General features: G+C 51.8%; 1 protein-coding gene across 1 annotated transcript; it reads right to left on the bottom strand.

Moving 5' to 3' along the window:
* Positions 1–209: 209 nt before the first annotated feature.
* Positions 210–15,451, bottom strand: LOC104161598 (copine-2-like; the record flags this gene model as incomplete). The annotated part of the gene is made up of 6 exons (XM_009700091.1): positions 210–308; positions 553–642; positions 3,598–3,681; positions 7,807–7,878; positions 11,180–11,254; positions 15,272–15,451. Coding segments are annotated over 6 exons (600 nt in total), but the record flags the coding sequence as incomplete, so codon positions are not given.
* Between the last annotated feature and the right edge of the window lie 6,117 nt (positions 15,452–21,568).

Below are 21,568 nucleotides of genomic sequence, written 5' to 3'. Positions count from 1 at the left end.
CAAGACTGCCTCAGCCCTCTCTCTAGCTCAGATAATGCTTTAGCTACAACCATGGCCTGGGGCATTCATGGTGTGGGTGGAAGGAGAAAGGAGGTTGGACTTGGTTTCTTCTCAGCACAGGCTGAGGGTATCAGTGCAAGTACCAAAATCCACCACCAGCCCCGAGGAGCCCCTTCCTCGTTCTTCCCCAAAAGTGTGTTGGCACTTACCGGAAAGGCATCTTGGGCTTCGCACATCCTGGCCACCGAGGTCTGAAACTCCCCGATGAAGTCGTGTCCCCCATCGCTGTCGTAGTCGTAACACGTCACCTAGGGTGAAAGGGGCACAAACCAGCCTCAGACACAGTAATCATCTCCTGCAAGGAGACCTGCTGAAGTTCCCAACCTCTCCTCTTGGAGACCCCAAACAAGTTTGTTTTTTGTTTTTGGGGGTGAGTCTGCTTTGATTTGTTTGGTTGTTTTTTTTTAATAAACCAGCCATGGGGTTTTAGATGTTTAATGATTAGTCCTAGATGATGACCACCACGATACAGGCTGAAGGTCCTCTTGTTACCTTTATCAGCTTCTCCACATCTCCATCACACAGTGACACCAAAGGCACAGTGAACGGCTTCCAGACGGGATCCAGCGTGTACTTGATCACCTGCGGGGATGGGAACAGAGGGATGCCCTTACAAAGGGCACATCTGCAGGGGCAGACTGGCACAAAGTGGGGACACAGCTCCAAGAGTGACCTTGGACCAGCTTCTCCGTGGAGTAGGCCAGGCAAGCTGCAGAAAGCCCCACCTCAGCCCTCTTCTGCCTCCTTAACTTAGACACAGAGGTTCCCTGTTCTCAGACTGCAGCACGTGTGAGTTACAACAGATTTGTTTGCATTACGTTGGGTGATATATCCACCTCTGGGGGCAATTAAACGAGAAAATGGCTGCAGCAGACTGGGCAGCATGGGCACAACCATGCCCAGAGCATGGGCACAACCACTTACTCCACCAGTTCAAGGCCAGCAGCTACTATTTATGCCCTCTGCATCCCATTGCTTGCACCCTACTCATTGCTTACTCCCCTCCAGCATCCTAGGGCAGCCTACATCCATCCGGGGTCTGACCACCGAGAAGATGGAGCGGTGGGATGCTGCAACCAGCCAAGAAAGGCAAACAGCCCTGGGCACGTCCAGATCTCTCACCCCATCTGCGTAACATCTGTTGCCTGAGTTGGAGAAATATTAATTGATGCTTTTTGACATTTCCTGAGAGAATGCAATTGCTTGGTGGAAACCCAAGCAAATGCTAGCAGGCTCCAGGCACATGCTGCGTACATCAGAGACGCCTGCAGGGCAGGTAAAGACCCTCTTTCTCAAAGGTGTTGTGCTCAAAAAGAGAGATTCACGTGAGTATTAGGAGAGTCAGACATGGGCAGCAGATTAACCCTTCCCTGTGCAAGGCAAACATGGGGGATATCTGGTACGGAGGACCTTGGACCTTTGCAGCCGGAGCAGCAACAGCACAGGCCAGCGAGGAGGAGGTCCATGGCTGCGGCTGCTGCAGGCATCGTGTTTTACAGACAGGCTCTTACACAAGACCAGGGGAAACCCTGACACTGCAAGCACAGTTTAGTCGAGAATTTATAAACACCTCCTCCGGGAGGCTGGGAAGAGCAGGGGGAGCCCACGCACCCCGAGATGGTGCCCGCACGCTGCCAGCCGCCGGGTCCCCAGAGTGGGCGGGGAGGGATCCGGTGCCTCCATCGCACGGCGCCCAGCTGGGCATTCACACTTGTGCTTAAATAACAGGCTGTAATGAGCGCACTAATCCTTCCCTGCCAGACACCTCCGCCGTGGCATGAGAAATGCCAGCATCAAACTGAGAGCTGGTTATATTCCCACACTGAAAGCTGCATGAATGGGGAACCTTATTTCTTCGTATCAGGTCTCAAAACACAAAGATGGTCACTTGGTATGGGATTCCTCCGAGGGCAGTGGGATACATTTGGGGTTGGTAAGACGGAGGCTGTTGGAGCACCCATTACTTGAAAGAAAACCTGGCTAGACCCTTATCCAGTGAGACAGGACAGTGGAGGAACTGGCCAGCAACCCAGAGGAAAAAATCAGTATATACATCTGCTCCCCATAAACCCGACCAGCTCACAGAGATCCCAGCGATGGCTGGTGCACAGCCGTGTTCCCATCTCCCATGCTTCTTCCAGGAGGAAGGGCTGGAGGTCACTCCAAATCCCCACGTCTGAGAAACACATCTTGGTGAGCCAAAGCCCGGCTACCCGCACTAAACCAGGAGGAAACAACCAAACAAGGTGCCAGCCTGCTCCCGCAGAAATACAAGAGAAATATTAAGGTTGGTATGAATTAAATATGCAGGGAAACGTGTGTGGGAAAGCATCAAAAAAGAAACAGCAGAGCCAGGGTTGAAAGAACAGCCCGTATGGGTACCGCAGGACACACAGTGTTACACACGGCCTGGTGCTCATGTGCACGTGGGTGTGCAAGTGAAGGAAATCCTCGTGGGCTTTGCACAGCAGTGGTAAAACCCAATGTATGGCAAGACTTTGTAAATAAACATCACCCTCTCGTTCCGCTGTGGTTTATTACAGCAATTTGCTGTGGTGGGACAACCTTAGCCAAGCCTTGAGGGGGACAAGAAAAGGAGAGGTGTGAGATGGGGATGGGAAAAAGAGGGGTGTGAGATGGGGTGCAACGGGACCCTCTTCCTCCAAGACGGAGGCTGCTGTGAGCCCCTCCTGCAGTGATCGCCCCCTCCTCTCTCTGCCAGCTGCCAGGAACTACATGCAAAAAAAAAAGGGCCTTGAAACAAGCTTTGAGGAGGGAAGAAAAGGCTGTTGAAAAGTACTTATTAGCCTGGTGCTAAAGCAGAAGGCAGCCTGCTTCTCCTTGCCTGTGCTGTGCCTCTTATCCATAATATCACCGGCTTTAGCAGCTTGAGAATATAACCAGAAAGGGAGCTCAGATCAAAATATTGCAGCAAATATAAAAGAGGGACAGGGAGGGGTGAGCTGCTCCTGACCATACCCACTGGGATCCTGCTACAGGTCTCTGCCTCCTCGGCCGGGGCTCCGGCTCTGTTAGACACGAGGCCGAGTGCTTGCGCACTGAAGCTGGAGACGCCCGAGCATCCTCCCAGGATAGCTGAGGATCTGGGAAAAGCTTGTTTTAACCTTTCCCCCTACCATTCTCTGGGCCACCTCCCACCACCTCTCTCCACCATCTCCCCAGATTTCAGCTCATCTTGCTGCTCCTGCAAGTGGAGGGAGAGTGGTCCAGGGCTCAGCCCGTGCCCAGGCTCAGCCTAAAGGTTAACACGGGTTAGAAGACCATCTCCCTCTCTGCTTGGTAGAGACAGTAGTGAGGAGTACAGAAAAGATCTCAAGACCTTGCTGGCCTCAGCAATTCTTCATCCGCTGGAGTCCAGCAGCCTCAGCTGGACACCAGGAGGGCAGCCATAAGGTTTTGAAATCCCTGGAGCCCACCTTGCTTTGTGGGTGATCGATGAGATAATGCCATGAAGGGCAAGAGGAGCAGATGTAAGGATGGTGGTGTCTCAGCAGCTCAGGTTAGAGTTGTGCTCACCTCTGTTCTGTGGACCAGCATCCATTTCCCATCATCACCTGGTTTATAAAACTCCAAGAAGGGGTCTGACTTTCCAAACAGGTCCTGGGGGAGAAGAACAGGACGGGTTACATGGTGCTTTGCAAGCAGCAACAGCCGGTCCAAGAGACACCTCCTTCCGCAGGCAGTGCCACCCCTGCAGACACCCTCACGTCCTCACAAGACCGGGTCAAGCGTGTCGGCAAAGAGGCAACACCCATGGGCAGCACCCTGCCACCCCTCTGTGTCCTGGTCACACAAATCCCTGCATTTCGGCACCGATGTGGCGGGCGAGTTGGCATGCCGGCGTGCGCCCGTGGGATTTGCCAGTGGGTGTCCACCAGCCGGCAAGCCCTCTGGATACAGATGCCATGGAAAACAACCCCAGCTGGGAGGCAGCTGCGTTTGGGCTTGGAAAAACATCCAAAGCTTTAAAGGAAAAACAGAATTATGAAGTGCACGAGTGTCTTGGGAGAAAAAGGAAAAAAAAAAAAACCCACACCCTCCTACACACAGCAGTAAAGCATAAGCAGAGGAAATCTTTAAGGAGCAAGCTGCCCTGGTGTTGACAGAGCTCATGTAACACCCTCCGAGATGCATCAGTGTGTGCTGCCTTCCCCCCCAGCGTCTCCTCCGATATCCCCCCCGATAAAGGGCTGCTGGCTTGTAAGAAATACGTACACATACACTCGCGTCCCTGCTGGGTGTCGGCATGGGGGCTACTTCGGGGCATCCACAGCCCGGAGAGGAGGGTGGCACCGACACAGGGGAACTCCAGCATTTCTAAGCAGAACTTCATTCCCATTCAGAAAAACTAAGGAGCGACTAACAAGAAACCAAGCCCAAAACATTCCAAATTATTTACTGAGAACTCAAGTCATTTCAGCTGTGTTTTCCTCCCAGAGGGAGGTGGGTGCCTGAGTCCTGCAAAGAGCTGGAGGAACTTCTTACGGGTTTGAACAGGAGCTTTTTTGGGCTTCCAAGGGATGCAGGGAGCTGCTCGTGGAGGTGGAGGAAGCATGGATGCCCCAGGAGCCCCTGCCCACAGCCAGCCCGGGAGGTGGTGGCTGGGATGGACACAGGCTCTAGTGATGCCCCAGCAGAAAACCCATTACTGTTTCTATCCAAATCCCATTTCCAAAGCCAGCTGGAAAAGTCAATCACTACAAAGTGTTTTGGCTTGGAGAAACTAGAACCTGCTTCAGTCAAAATTCTTCTGCCAGAGGAGCAGACCATAAAGGCTTGCAGGGACACTCTCTGGTGAGATGAGGCTATTTTTCTCTTACCCTTTTCCACATGTTTATAGGAGAGAAAACCAAGCCATTCTTTCTGCAGGGTTACGGTTATGGCACAGCTCTGATCCTGCTCACCCACAGCCTGGACTTGGCACTTTCAAGCTTCACTGATGGATTAAAGAACCAGCGGTGGGTACCTGACCCTGCCTACGCTGCCTTAACTTGCAACCCAACGTGGTTTCATCAGCGCCAACCCAGCGTGGGGTGGTGGAGACACCGGCTCAGATGGCAGCGGGGAGCTTTGAAGGATGTCTGCTGACGTCCCATGCAGAGCTGCCCAGTTTGCAAGTCCCGGCAGCCTCACACCACTCAAAGGAGGCTGGGAGATGCCTCCAAGCCACAGGATTGCAGGCTGCTATTTTAAAACATCAAACCCGCAAACATCTCACCCCTGCAAGCCTGGCGGGAGATGGAAACTGAGCAACCAAAGATGCTCAGCAGATCAGATCGATCTGCAAACCGGTCCAAGAACTTAAATCACCCAAACTGGTCCTTGCACACCATGGACAAGGAGAGTGGAGGTGCTACCGGAGGCAGCTCCCCAAACCACAGCACCAATCCTGACTCTCAGCGCTTGCTCTCCCCGAGCCATACCAAAGCATCGCTGCCCTCCTGCTCTCCCCACAGCTGCAGTGGCACACGCGGTTCTCGGGCCGAGTTCACCAGGGCTGGTCCCAGGTGAAAATGCCTCCTCTTCTGCAAGATATTTTTTCTTAAAAGAACTCTCCCGAGAGCTGGTTTGACATAAGGTACAAGAGCCTCAGGCTGGTTCTGCTGCTGACATGATCCCGCTGAGAAGCTTCAGCATTTAAAGCAGAGTAGTGAACCGCAGGTGGAGAAACCGTGGACGTGTGATGGGGAGGAGGACCTGCCCGCAGCCTGAGAGAGATCCCATCCTCAGGGTGGTCACGGCAGAAGGAGCTGCTTGAGCCGAGCATGGCCCCAAGCTGGGTTTGCGGCACAGCTGCCGGTAAGGGATGCTCGCAGCTTTGGCTTGGTGTGTGCAGCAAGATGATCCCATGGCCCCACCACAAAATCCTGTGGGATCTGATCCCTTCACATGATGTCCAAGCCTCCGGCTGTGCCCCCCCAACTACGTGCAGCCTGGTGCAGGAGGGTGTTGCCCTCCCAGGCTGCAGCCTTACCCCTGTGGCTTTTGCTTAGCCACTTCTCCCCTGTCTTTCCTAAGCTTAAATGAGTTTTACCCAGCTCACAGTTGCATTTCATCCGTGACAAATAACAACCCAAAAATATTGTATTTCATCCAATTTCCTTGTTCAGAGACCATTTTAATTTGTGTGAAGTGACATGAACATCCTTTGCCCCTGCGCAGGACTTTGAGCACTCCAATGCTGCTCCATGTTATGGGAATCAGCAAGAAATCTCGTTAGCTCTTGGTGATGGCAGGTCATCATTGAGGAAGGAGATTTCTGCTGACACCCATTGATAAACTGGAGGGAGACCCAGAAAGAATAGGATTATTCACAGTCCTTATCCCAGTGTAACCAGGTAGATGCTGAATTTCCGTACCTTGACTGTAGGTCTGAAGGGCAGCAGGCCCACAGGTCATGTCCTAATTGAACAATATGAGAAGATGTCACCTTTGCATAAACTGGCAGAGGAACCTGGTTGCAAACCAGATTAGAAAGGCAACTCCCGCCCATGGAGCAGGTGATGCCACCACTGAAGCTGCCGATACAACAAGCAGACGTACGCCTGAGGTACCAGCGCTGCAGGGAGAACCCGGGTCCTTGGCACTGGTCTTCACAATGGCCACAGCTGCAAAGGGACCCTGAAGCACGAAGGAAGGGCAGCAAGCCTGCTGTGAAATCCCATCCCTTGCTTTGCAAGGGAGCAGAGGCTTTTTCTGGGGATGCTGGAAGAAGATTGTTGCATTAGGGATGTCTTCACTGACATGCATGGGGTTGGCCACGTCTCGGAGGAAGCCACCAGCTCAAGGACATCTTCCAGCCCATTTATGAAATGGGGTTATTGGGGGATTTCTTAATAAAGGCATTTGGCTCCTTGCACTAGGCAGGGTAAGCAGGAGGGCGAGAAAATAGCCATTCCCAACAGGTGGGAAAAACACTTGGATAAACCAGGTATCCATCCAGTTTGGACAACAGGACTGGACAAACCGCATCTTCTGCCCCAGCAAATACCCTTCTGCCTGGATACTTGCTTTACCCTGGTTTGAAAACTGAAGGCCATCCTGCCAATAACACAAGCTCTGGAGAGACTAGGAAGAAGGAAAAAATAATATTCCCATCGATCGCTTAGCAACAGCACTGGTTTAAGAGGAATAGCTCCGGCTGCCTGGTAAATAAGGTCAGATGGCTCTGTTCAGAAAGGCTCACTGTTTCCTACGTATCATATCCGAAGCAAAACTCATGCACTACCTGCCTCCATGAGGTCAACACTTCTTCCTTGGAAAAGATGGGCCCTACTGTTTGATATACAAGCAGATGTTCACTCCATTTCCAGAGGGGCTGAAGGCAACAAGCCAGGAGCTCTCAGCACTTCTGAGACGTGGGTTCCAGGGCCATCAAAACTGCCAGCTCCGTCAGGAGACATTTCCAAACGACAGCCACTGAAGTAGTAAATCTGCTGTCTTTAAGACATGCTAGTACATAGATCCTGTGCCACACATCATCTTTCTATCCCAATGCGCACGATGAAGAAAGCAGTATTGTGACAACAGGGAAACTGAGACACGGGCGTACCCAGCGCCAGTGGCACTGCCAGGACTCCAACCCCTCCAGTCTCACCCTAATGCCTTCTCCAGTAGGACTATTTTCTGTCACTGCTATACCCAAAAGCAGAGATTTCTTTAGATCTCTTAGCCTACGAAGGACAGAAGTTTAACATTGCATTCCCCAGACACAACCACACTCACCTTTTTATCCAGTTTTCTGCCGGCCATGCTCAGCGTGATCACCCTGTTATCCGAGAGCTCTTGGGCAGCTATCTGAAAGGCAAGTGGAGGCTGCATTCGTTTTCAGCATGAAAAGAACGTGAACACCAAGCCAGAGGAGAAGCCAGACCCTGAGGATGTGCACTCTGAAGATACCTGCACAACTCCTCCAAAACCCATTTCCCAGCTAAGAGACGGGATGATCTAATGCACACAGTATTTCACTAGCGAAGAGTTAAACTGATTTTTACCTTTGCAGATCAATTTGGGACCAAAGCCTACTTCCCAGCTCCTCCCTGGAATGGAGAAGGATGGAGAAAAAAGCCCAGACTTCCCCTGGATGGGCATTGCCATTTACCATACGCCGAGGCAGCGACACACTGGCTTTAAACCAAAACAAGGTCTGTTTTCTTAGCAGGCTACCAGCTACGATGCTGATGCTGCAGCCAGAGCCCCAGGACACCCACTGACCTCCACGGTCTCATCGCTGGGGCTGGGTCCATGTGAAACACATCCATTTGCAGGGCTGGGAGTCAACAGGTACGATTAAGCCTCTCGAATGGACAACCCCAAGAGAGAATGAGGTGCCAGGACACCACAAGCAGACCCTGCCATCAGCTCTAAAATCAAGCTTCTGGTAACCAACTCATCCCCTTTCCTGGTCTCATGTGGCTTTTCTGCACCAGGGCTCCCTGAGGATCTGGAGAAGCCTCTGAGGACCAAGTCAGCAAGATGTGCCAGCTCAATCTCCAAGTCCCAGGCTGGGCATGGCAAAAAGCAGCTGCCTCATCCCTTTGGGGAGGTGCCGGTGGCACCGAGGACTTGAGCCACGTCTCCACATAATCACCTGACAAGACAGCCCCAAGGATGAAAATTCCATCTTTGATCCTGAGGAGCTACAGCAGGCAGGAGTGCAGCCCAGATTACTTAAGAGACTTTATTCACATACGCTCCAGAAGGTCTTCGGCTGCCAACTACCAGTGGGCCGGTTTTGTCTGGAACGTGGGCTAATGAGTGTCTTGGTATTTTAAGAAAGGGAATGACAAAAAACCACATTTATTCACTTTTGTTACCAGCCATTTTCTGAAGAACTTGCATTTTTTTCCTCAAGGCTGTCTCCTGCCCAAGCATCTGCTCCTCACCTCTCCCTCCTCTGCTTCCCGGGGTGGACTGAGCCCGGCATCCCCGGCTGCAGCATCCTCCCTGGGTAGGATGGAGTGGACATGGTTTGGACATTTTCCTTGCATACAGTGCTCCCAAGCGTGGCCGTTTGCTGGCTCTCACAACAAGGCTGTCCTTCACTGGAGATAAGCAGCGTAATTACAGCAAAGCTTTTAGAAAAACTTGCAGAATCAAGGGGACAATTTTGTGCAGAACAAGCAGTCAGAGGGTTATTGGCACTTAGGAGAGCTGGGGAGTTTGCAGAGAGGAGGAGGCAGAGATGCATCTTTTGAATCTGCCTGGGCAGCTAGGTGAGGGGACGAGCTGCAGCTCCTGAACAGCCTCCCAGCCTTTCCATGTTGTGTCCTCCAGCGAACACAACTCTTTGGTCCACAGAGGATCCGTTCACAGCATGCAAAACCCAATTTTCCCCTCTGCTCCATACAGCCGTGAAGTCAGAAGTTCCCTGTTGCAAAGCTATGGCATCAGTTTTCTCTCCCACCTATTCCTCGGTGGGCACACACGGTCACCAAAACCAGCGTGAGGAAGAGGAGCTGTAGGGAAGTGGATGAAATTTGCCCTTTGCTGATCCTCACAAAAGCACACCCAGTTGGCGTCCAGCATTTTAGGGCTGACTGCAGGCTACGTAAAAGCCAAACCACACAGACAAGCCAGATATGTCCTTGTGCCACGCTGCTGCAGGTTGCTGGCGGCATCTTCTCTTGGCCAGCACGGACAATAACATCCCCACCGCTGTGTCTGGGAGAGGCGTCCAGCAAGACCTCGCAATTGATTTCTGTGAACAGAGCGGCTCACTTTGGGATTTTCCCCATCTCTTCAAACCTAGGGACCCCCACGCAATCCCAGCCAGCCAGCCAAGGTTCTGCCATTGCATTCACCCTTGTGGCATCTCAGTTAAGAAAATGGATACTCAGGCAAAATTGAAGGGGATGGGGATGAGGAAGGCAGGCACTGGCCCCAACCTCCGTGTTTTATACATGTGAGTCCAAAGCTGAAGCCTGCTCCTCCAATGGTGCCCATAAGCCTGTGCTCCAGTGCTGGGCCAGGCAGTGGGGAAAGGTGCCCACCACACACGACCCTGTTGTCATCACCTAGTCCAAGCCAGGGCAAAAAAAAAAAACCCGAATCAGAAAATTGCATCAATAGTACAAAATGAAGTACATGTCTCAGACCCTTTGATTTTTAGTGACACATTAGTGACAGATCAGGACCTTCCTTTTTTTAAAAGCACGTAACCTTTGAATGTGACTGGAACCTTTTCATCTGGTCCAGCTCTTCCCACTCAAGCGTCAGACCCGGTGTCAAGAGCCCGCTCCTCGGGCATGGCACACAGCGTCAGGCACCGCTTGGGAACTTCACGGCAGCTTATCCTCTTGTGTTTAAAGACTAACTGCAGCAATTAAGAGACAAAAGTTGGCAGCGTCTTTGCAGCCTCTAGAGCAAACAGCGATGGAGATGCCTTTGCAGCAGCCGGGTCCTGGGCTTCAAAACCCTTCCAGTGCTTTTAAACCTGACGGAAATTTAACTCCTTCCCGGCCTTTTCTTCCACACCTTTGCTGCCCGGCTGCGTGCGTTGCAAAACCCGTAACACAGAAGAGGTCCAAAAACGATGGGAGATGTGGCAGGAGGGAAGCGCACCTAAATTTAGTCTTTTCTTTTTACAACAACCCATCGCTAAAGAGATGCGCAGCAGGAAGGCCGCTGCCCGAAGGGGTCTGCACTGGGAGCAGCTGCTGTTGATATGAGAGTTGTTGCTACGAGAGTTGTTGCTACAGCACAGCTCCCATCCTCTTCCTGCAAAGAAAACCACCGGCAAAGGAATCAGCCCTCTTACCTCCTGCTGCTCCGGGGAGGGCCGAGCAGGCATGTTGTACCAGCAGCATAGATTTACTTTATGCTTCTCCAGATTGAGGTTTTTTCTTATTTCAGAGACCAAAGCAGAGGTTGAAGACTGACAGCACTGGGCAGTCGGCAGACACTGGGCCAGACAGTCCCTGCCCCGAATAAATCGTCCTCCAAACAGACCAAAGTGGGCAGGAAAATGGGAGGTAAAGGGAAAAATGTTCATGAGAGAAACCCCAGCCTCCTGGACCCCAGGTGAGTGTCTGGCATTGCCCCCAGGTTATTATCTGCCTTTATACACTCAGTAGGTAACGTAAAGGAGTAACCGTACCGTTATCATCCCTTTCCCAGCCGGCTTGCCATTTCCCAAAAGAAGAGTCCTTGTTATTTTCTTGCTGGAGACGATCTAGAGAAGCCAAAAAAAATAAAGTTATGATTGTACAAGTGAGCAAAAGCAGACTCATAAGCAACTGATCATTGCTCACGTTAGTTAATTCAGATGAAGCATTCACAACAGTAGAAGAAAGACATCGTGTGCAGGGATGACCCTGATACTGTGAATATCAGCACTGTCACCCGAGCCCACGGGGCGCAGGGCAGTAGCTGAACAGTGCAGAGCAGCACCGGCACAAGAGGCTGAAGCATCACCTCCCGCTGAGCCCAGGGACCAGCTCCTTGCATGGAGAAGGTCAGTGGCATCTCACACAGCTGGAGCTGCCGTGCTTTGTTCCCAGCAAAATCACAGCTCAGCCTCTCAAACCCCATTGTAAATACTTCTAACACGACCCCTGCCAGCAACCTGCTTTCAGGCCACATTTCCATGTGTGAATCCTGATTACAAGCCGGATGCTCTCCCGCAGCATCCTTCCAAACCCCCTGCACCGCTGCTGCCAAGTAAGGCACAGAGGTCTGCACCCTGACCAAAGACATGCGCTCCCCTTCACTTCTCGCTTGTAAGAGGCCAGACAGGATGAGCTGGGAGCTCAACTAAACCCCTTGAGATTTTTCCCAGTCCACTGAGTTTCAGTCGCCTTCAGATCTGGGGATCCTGGAAGTTTTCCCCACGAGACGCAGACCCCACATGGGGATCCAGCAACCTGCTGGAACTATCTGTGCTCTACTCCCGTAGCTAGTGGGGACACCTTCGAGATCTAGGGGTTGCAGTTTAAAAAGTGCAGTCCCATCCATCCTTCTGCCTCCCGCTTTGGTCCTACGTCACACAGTCAGAAAACAATAATAACAATTCAAAAAAACCACATAATGAAATGGCTTCACTTGTTGCTCCTGCCATCCAGGTGACCCAGCCATGATTGGATTCCTCCCATTGCTCCCCAGAAATGTTCTCTTCCCTCCGGGGAGACGTTATTGCGGCCTTTCAATACTTAAACGGGGCTTATAAGAAAGATGGGGACAGATTGTTGCGATAGGACAAGGGGTAATGGTTTTAAACTAAAGGAGGGTAGATTCAGACTAGATATAAGGAAGGAATTTTTTATGATGAGGTTGGGGAAACACTGGAGTGGTAGATGCCCCATCCCTGGAAGTGTTCAAGGCCAGGTTGGATGGGGCTTTGAGCAACCTGGTCTGGTGGGAGGTGTCCCTGCCCGTGGCAGGGGGGTTGGAACTGGGTGGTCTTTAAGGGTCCCTTCCAACCCAAACCATTCTGTGATCCTATGATTCTGGCAATTTCAAGGCAAAAACCCTTTCCTGTTGAGGTTAGCCAGCTGTGGCCTGGTGCCTTTGATCCATAAATGCATAGGAATCACCAGCCAGTGTAACTGGACGTTTGTGCCATGCTGTGTCCAGGGAGGAGAAATTTCCTCGCAACCCAGTCTAGCAGAAACCATGGACACCGTCCAGCCTCCAATTTGATCCCTGTTACTTGTTTGGCTGCAGAGGTCATTACAGGCCTGCGAATGATCCAACCATCCTTTTAAATCTTACCTCAGACCTAATTAGCTGCAATAAAACAATCTGGCTAATCTGACAGAACTCCGATGCAAACTCAAAACTGAAAAGTCAGATGCTTGCTGTGCAGTTGTTGCTGCCGACGGCTGCTCTCCTCCCCTTCTAAGAGCTGCTTGTGCCTCAAACCCAGGCAGGCTTATGGAAACATCTCACGAGACAAAATCCAGCCATCAGAAAACCCACAGCAGGGTGGCTGAACCCACAAGCCCCCATCCACCCTGTGTCACCCCTCTCCTCATCAGCCACCCTTGCACACGTGCTACCCCTCCAGGACACCTCTGTCCCACGACTGGGCTGTGCTGCAAGCCCACACGGGCCACAGGGAGGGGATGCTAACAGAATTTCAGAGAAAAAAGGAAAACAAGAAGATCCCTCCATTCCAAGCTGGTGTCTCGTTGTGGACTAAAGGTCACCAAGAAGCTCACATGGGAACTGCTGCAAAAACTGGGCACACACATAAGCCAAGTTCTCTTTTGCAGAGCGTAAACACTTGCATGAGATTACAGATGTTCAGAGTGCTCTTTTTTCTGACGGACTAAACCCACCAGCTGTGCCTAAAGACACAATAGACAGTTGTGCCGTGCCTGTCAGCCACCGTGGCTAAACCATCAACTGTTCGGAGTGAGCACCTTGGATGTGAGACTTGCCGACAGCTGCCCATCCCCACCATTACCGCAGCCCCAGGATGGTCTGTCCAGTCTCATGCTCCGAGCTAATCACTTTTCAAAGCACCTGAAAGGGTTGGGCTTTTCTGGCAGACCCAACAAGCAAGAGGAGATGGGTTAGATTCTTCCACCTTCCTCCCCAGCGCATATGGATAACGTTCCTCTCCAGCATGAGCCTGCAGAGCCCTAGACTTCTGCAGAGCCACATTCAGGAACAGCAAGGTTCCGGCTCTGTTTGCTTATGTCCGTAAATTCTTTGCTTGCAGCTTCCACCAAGACCATGACCTTCACAATGAGCATTGATGAACTGCCCCGCACCAGATGCGGCTGTGTTTCAGCAGCAACAGGAGAACTAATGGTGTTTAGGTTTGGTCTAAATCACTGAACGCCAGCCTGGGCTGTTGCCTGCACCGCCTCTTAACTTCTGCAGGAGCAGAATTAGGTGATCACAGAGCACTTCTAAAAACCCAGACATTAAACCTCAAACTCTGTAAACGTCAGTGCACTTCCAACTGGTCATGCTCTTCAGTTGGCAATGGTAAGGTCACTCGGGCCCCCTTGCCATGTGCAGTGCCATACTGCAGCCTGTGTAACAAAGTGATCACGTTCCTTCCAATACCTGAAGGGGGTCGATATGAGAGATGGGGACAGACTTTTTAGCAGGGTCTGCTGTGAGAGAACAAAGGGTAATGGTTTTAAACTAAAAGAGGGTAGATTTAGACTAGACATAAGGAAAAATTTTTTTACAATGAGGGTGGTGAAGCACTGGAACAGGTTGCCCAGAGAGGTGGTGGAAGCCCCATCCCTGGAGGCATTCAAGGTCAGGCTGGGTGGGGCTCTGAGCAACCTGATCTAGTTGCAGATGTCCCTGCTCACCGCAGGGGGGTTGGACTAGATGACCTCTAAAGGTCCCTTCCAGCCCAGATGATTCTGTGATTCTATGAGACTCCCTGAAGACCTTGGGCTGGCTCTCCACATCGACCCACCTATTACAGAGTCTCCTTCCTCCCGGGTCCCAGCACTGAGCACAACACAGAGAGTTTCTCCCAGCCTCTGCCCTTTTGCCAGGTACCACAGCAGCCCTGAGCTGCTGGATGCTGCAAAAGAATGGAAAAAATCCCCCTCATTCCTTGCCTCTGAGTCAGAGCAAGCTCAGAGAACAAAGACATTTGGAGAATTCAGTTGCCAACTTCTAACAGGGTCTGGGCTCATGAACGCAAAGACCTTCCAAAGGCTTATAAATTGCATTGTGTCCCGAAAGCTTTTCCACAGGAAGAGCAGAAGACACACTCCTGCACCAACACGCTAAAGTAGGAGAGATGATTTGCTACACAATGGCAATGGACAAAGATTTGGGAAAAAAAAAGCAAACCCAAAAACAAACAAAAAAAACCCCCAAACTGAGGTAGAAAGATAGCCTGCAATGCATCCTAACTTTAAACATCTGGAAGTTTTCCAAGTCCAAATCCAAGCTGGCCATCAGGGCTCTTACTACAAGCCATGGTGAGATACAGGTACCTGCAAAAGCTTCCAGTTGGTGTCTCTCTGCAGGCGCTAGCAGAAGCCCACACTAAGACTAGCTTAGACTTGAGCCAAAGCCCTAAAATAAAACAGTTCGACCTCAACAGTTGAAGTCTGACAAGCAAATTAAATTAGTTTTGCCAGGAAGGATTCAGCAAACTTTACAGTAGGCAAGAGTAGCAGTTCTAATCCCGCCACGTCCCTTGGCTGACATGATTTGGGATCCCTTTGCTGGAGGACAGCGAGCTGCAGGGACCTCAGGGACTCACCATGCCCAGCGTGCAGGAGAATTCACCCAGGAAGTCATGCTCATACAGCTGCATGCTCGACTTGTCCTGGTCAAACAGGGCAAACTTGAGCTTCTGCACTTCTTCAAAGTGGTAGTCGACAATGAACTTCTTGGCGAAAGCTGGGTTGAGGTTGTTCACAGCTGTCTCTGTCCTGTCAAGCTGCCAAGAAAAAAAAAAAAGAGGCATTTAGGCATGTTGGCATGTTCACCTTGGATCTTTGTCACTGCCATGTCTCTTCTCTGACTTCAGGCAGAGGCACCCAGGAACCCTGCAGTGACCATCAGAGAGTGAGGGCACCAGGCGTTCAGCAGATCTATCGCTAAATGCAGGTCCTAACACTCAGTGTATGCAAGGTGGGATCTGTCTAAATGAGTAAGGACACCTCATGCTGAGAGCTGCATCCCCAAGGACAGGGTGCACGGGGCTGTACAAGCCCACCCTGGCCAACAGGCAGGACAGGAGCACCCACCCAGCCAAGGCTTGGTGTGGACTCAAGGCTCATTGAAGTCAGAGACGTTTCATTTGCTTCTAAGCCCTGTTCTCCCAGGAGCTGAAGCTCTCGCACACCTCTAATCCTCAACCAGACCCTCAGAGCTGTAACGCCAAACTTATTTCTTTCAGGCTGTGCAGCTAACGGCAAGGACAAGCAAAACAAGAAAAAGTGTCACAAACTAGAACAGCAACCCTCCAGCATTTCCCTCTAGACCTCAACCCAAAACATGCATGTGATTTCTTCTCTTTTGGCCTTCCATGGAAAAAAAAAGAAAAAAAAAATCACCACAGGCCATTTTTCATAGATTTCATCAAGCATTAGGAGAAACCAGAGGCTGGAAGGACCCAGAAGATGAGACTTCAATAGACTTTGTCATCCTGAGCTATTGCACGCAGACTGGATGGAATGATGTCTCCGATGGCTTGGAAGGGCAAGCGCACAGAGGATGATGGAAACTGGAAGGTGCGTGGGGAACTCGCCGTCGGAGGGGAAGCACCACGGCGGTCTGCAGCATCCCACAGCCAAGAGCAGCGATAAGAGCAGAGGAAACTTGGCAGGCAGCCGGTGGAAGTGTGGGTTTCTGACGCAGCATGGCACAGGAGGACAGAAAGCCTTGTGTGAGCCAAAAAAAAAAAATCCCAGGGACAGTCATGCCAGAGATCCCGGGACGCCGCCCCCTGGTAATGGAGCTTTGGTCCCAGACCCTGTAACTCAGACCACAGGAGGGCTGGGAAGACGCCAGCACCAGCCGGGCTCCCAACGCAGGCTCACATAGAGACAGCAACCCACAATTGTAGCCAAAGTGGCAGAAACTGGGAAACGGAGCCTGAGAAAAGCTGATGTATTTACTTCTGAAAGTCAACGGCCAAGGAAGGTCTGAACTCTAATGTCAGGACCCACCATCCCCACCAGGTCATCATCCATACCGAGAGGCACGAGGAAAGGGGAAGTTTGGAGCCCAACCTGCAACATACCCTTACGAAGCTAAAACAAGCAGAAAGGATGCTGGTGGCACAGCCTGGGTGCTGAATGAGAAACAAACACCTGCACCCTGGGGGAAAAGCCTCCGGCAAGCAAACCGAGCAGGAGCTTTGTCAGCAGAGCAGCTACTGATATCATATTGATACTGCAGGCAGCGGCAGCCCGGTTTGGCAAAGGGTGTTTCTGGCCCCACGGGAAGCACCCACAGCTCCGAGTATCTGCGCTGGATGCTGTTATCCCCGGATATGGTAACAGGGGCTATTAAAAGAGAGAGAAAGGAAGGCAGGCACTTGCCAGTGTGATTTGTCAAAGGCCCTCGGTGCCTGGAAAGACCGTCCCATCTGCCTGCAGGACAGCACGGAGCCTCCAGCCATGCTGCAGACCCAGCCAGCATCCCACCTCATCTTGCAGCCAGGATACTGGGTCCCAGGCAAGGCTGAGCTACCTGCACATCCCAGGTTCCAGGGCAGGACCTCTGCAGAAAGCAGCCCCTGTGCTGGCATGCCCGGGCAGCAGGACAGCAGGATGTCTGCCAGAGCTGCGGAGCCAAGAATAAGTACGGCAGAGCAGAAAAAAGCCCCCAAAAAGAAAAGGAAAAAAAAAAAGGCAAACACATACCTTAGTCCCAAAGAAACTCATTCAGCACAGGAGGCAGGTTTTGGAAGGACTGAGTGGAAATGTGGTGAGTTTGCTATATATACCAACTATGACACCGTTTTTTGAAGTTGGTCGCTCGGTCTGTCTTAATTGCCAAGAAACGACTGAAGTAAATGCTGTGTTCCCAGAATAGCCACCTACTGCACCCCAGGGAACCGAGTACATCAACACCAGTGGGCTGTAAGCTGGCCAGGGCCATGCGGCTTCACACAGATCCTTGCCTCTCTGCTGCCATCCCGTACCGAAGGACACCAAACATCTGCTCAGAGATGCGGTGCACCAGGAGCAGTGGGCATCCACGAGCTCTACCTTATTTCAGCAGCACAACACACGCAAATCCCCTTGCAAGCCTAGGAGATGAGACTGCGCAGGCAAGAGATGGATTTTAGCTCCTTCCATGTTCTCCAAACTACTGAGAAGCCAAGGACCAAGGTCCTCTCACTTCCAGGCACCAGTTCGAAGGAGGTAACTTGAGGTCTCATCTCCAGCTTTGCCCTGGAAGGGGTGGCCCAGGGAAGGGGAAGAAAAATCCAGCCAACGCCTCTTGAGCTAACCCTTTGGAGTGATGGGGCTTCCTTCGACACCCAGATTAAAGCCAGTGTTTCATCTTCTGCCTATTGTTGGTGCGAGGCACAACAAAATCACTAGCCCTAGCTGACTGTTGCACATGGTTTGGTCTTTGGTTTGATGAACACCAGTCACCTTGCCAGCGACCATCACATAGAAGGCGTCTTGAGACCACCTCCACCAGCAGCCAAGCCTGCCATCGGCTCCTGCCTCCCCCTTCGCCCCCAGCGCCTACAGCTCTGCGGTCCCTGTAAAGAGCAGAGGTGGCTTTGCCACCCAAGAGTAGAAAAGCACGACCATTTTTAAGAGGCAACCAGGGTACTTAAAGCTCTCTGTTTGGGTAAGAGTCTTGATTCTATAAATCAAGTACGAAATAGAGAAATCATCTCCAGTGACAGCCCTTGCGTTCAACGAACGCAGCCGGGGAGTCCTCCAGCGTCCGAAGGGAGGTTGGCTAGAGACCTTCAAGCATCCCCAGCACATGGAGACGCGTGATGCTCCAAGACTGGGAGATGCTCTCCCAAGAGCCAAGGAAAGCTGGTGCCGAAGGCGCGGGGCCAGCCAGATGACTCACAGCAGCACAAAGGCAGGAGCGTGGCTGAGTCACGTGCCCCTGCTCCCGGCATCACAGGCCAGGTCTTTCATGGCTCATGCAGGATGACACCATCGGGCAGAACATTTAAACATCACCCATTTTCATGCCACTTCTCGGCCTGTGGTTTATTGTCCCTCCCTTCCCCACCCCCTCCAAGGCTGATTCACAAAGATTTTTTAATTCCTATTAAGCTCAGCGAGACAAAATAATTGTATTTGGGAACAAATGTGACAGCTAGAAAGAACAGCAAGCAGAAACCTTTCTGTTCGCATCAGCTGGTGCCGCAGCCCCACCGCCTAGCTCAGATGCTGGCACTACCGCAGCTGGGGCTGGTCCTAAAGGAGGAGACCCCTCCTCCTAAACCAGGTCTGACGGTTGGGACATGTCCCTGACCCGGTGCGGAGGACATAGGGGCAGTGTGGTGGGACGGGTTCACGTCCCTGATCTGCTGCCATCCCCATCCATCCCCTACATTTCAGCTATGTTGTTAAGGCCACCGCTTTCAGATGGGAAAGAGGGTTTTCTTAGGGCAAGGGGCACGTCTGTGTGGCCAAAATCCATGCAGGACAACGCAGGGACCCCCGGGTAGCTCTGAGACATGGTGGCATGACCTGCCAAGGGTCCACCAAAGTGTCCCATCCAGCGAGGCTCTCGCCGGCGAGCCCACATCTTCTGGCCCTCCCCGGCACCCCACCACGGCCCAAACCCACCCACCACTACTGCCGCATGTGGGTGCGGGAGGATCTCGGTCCCGGCTGTGCCCCCAGCCAGTTCCGTGGCCTGCGAGCACACCACATCAGGTGCCAGCTCGTGCAACACGCTAACCTCTGCTGAGATCACCGCAGTGGAGCGCCAAGCAATCTGCTGCTCAAGGCTGACGTCCAGTGCCCATCGTGCCAATTAAAAAGAAGTTAAAAATAGCAGAGGAAAAGAAAAAAAATAATAAAACCATCACACATTTGTGTTGTAAAAGAAGCTTTGGAATCAAAACTGCTGGACTGAGACGTTACTGACAGAAAGAGAAATTCCTGAAAAGTACAATCAGGTCAAAGAGATGACACCTATCAAGGCTGGAAAGCTCATTAATCTCATCCAGGCTGCTGAACAAAGTTAATCACAAACCATGGTAAGGTGAGGCTTGCCCCTACACCGTCCTGGCTGACAGCGAGGAGATCGGCTGCAGGACATCTTAGGTGATGCCCATCGATTCACCAGCTCCTCCGCCAAGTGCTCAAAGGCTGCCCAACTAGTCCAAGTATCCGAAAAATGAGACCACCTAATTTCCCAGGAATTGGGACAGTTTTTGTTTGGCTTACATGTTTTAATGTCCTTCAGCTGCTCATTTTGTGCTGCATCCAACACCAGTGCCTGTACCCATCCATCACACTCCCATGTTCTGCTTACCTGCTCCCTCCCAGACCACCTGAAAAGAGGTCTTATACTATCTACAACTGCAACTATAAAATGAGGCATTTTATGGGCATTTACTCCAGGCATTTTAGCCCAGAGTCTTTCCCCCTGTAACCAAAAGGTTTTCCTCAGGTGCAGAGCTAAATGCTGTTGCACAGACTCTGGAGTTTGGATTCATGACACCAATTTTATCATAGATGGCACCTTGCCCAACTCGGACTGCTGCAGAAGGAGACAACGACTACAGCTTCTCCATGTGAGATGCTGAACAGTCAATCAAGCACCCTGAAAACCATCCGTAGGAGTTCCCAGTCCACGTCATGGACACCCCAACTGCAAAACCAGCCTGAGATGTGCATCTGCCTGGGACATCCATCCAGGTGAGACCCCTTGCCACTGCAGCAGCACTGCTGGTGATGACCAAGGTCTTGCTGCTCAAAGCCAATTTGGGAAGCTCTGGATGGATGAACTGCAGTGCCGGCAGCGTGTACACACCCCGTCCCTGACACGGCATACCCCTGTGCCCCTTCCCCGCGGGAGGGAGATTTTCAAAGGAATACACATCCAGCTGGGGCGTATGCTGGGAAGTAAACTTTAGGGATCAAGTCAACGTTTTACTTATGCTACGAAATAATTCAGACAGCTGCTGAGGGTCAGTTCCCTTGCACTCCATTAGCCTGGTTAGCAGCAGCCTTGTCCCGCTGAAGTGGAGGACTGGGAATAACAGAGAAGGGCTCCTTGTGTGCTGTCTGCATCTTGGAGAGGAAGGATTTATCCCATGTTCACCCACTGCCAGGGATGGCACAGCCACAGAAAGTCTTCCTCTCCTTAGGGGGTCTTTTATCAGCGGGGTCTTGCCCTGGAGTGAGCTTGTGATGAAGTGGGTAGGGAGCCAGAGGAAATGAATGCAGCTCTCAGCTCCTTCGCGCATACAAGGAACATAAAAATACAACCTCCCCAGCTGCGGGAGAGTGCCAGCGTGCTCCTCTGCACACAGCATCAGTGCCCATGGGCTGCGAGCAGCCACGCACATCTGCCGAGCGGGATGGCCTGGTGCAGCAGGGACACCCAAAACCGGCAAGAAGCAGAGTCGTAGGATCACAGACTGATTTGGGTTGGAAGGGACCTTAAAGATCACCCAGTTCCAACCCCCTGCCATGGGCAGGGACACCTTCCACCAGACCAGGTCACTCACAGCCCCATCCAACCGACCTTGAATGTTTCCAGGGATGGGGCATCTGCCACCTCTCTGGGCAACCTGTGCCAGTGCCTGATAACCCTCATCGTAAAACATTTCTTCCTTCTATCTAGTCTGAATCTACCCTTTTTTAGTTTAAAACCACTACCCCTTGTCCTGTTGCTACAGCCCTAGTAAAAAGTTTGTCCCCACCTTTCTTGTAAGCCTCTTTAAGTATTGAAAGGCTGCTCTAAGGTCTCGCCAGAGCCTTCTCTTCTCCAGGCTGAACAACTCCAAATCTCTCAGCCTGTCCTCACAGCAGAGGTGCTCCAGCCCTCGGACCATCTTCGTGGCCTCCTCTGCACTGGCTCCAACAGGTCCATGACCTCCTTGTGC

Source organism: Cariama cristata, unplaced genomic scaffold, assembly GCF_000690535.1.
Source record: "Cariama cristata isolate BGI_N322 unplaced genomic scaffold, ASM69053v1 scaffold23865, whole genome shotgun sequence".
Classification (NCBI taxonomy): Eukaryota; Metazoa; Chordata; class Aves; order Cariamiformes; family Cariamidae; genus Cariama; species Cariama cristata.
This window is presented reverse-complemented; position numbering and strand designations above follow the sequence as displayed.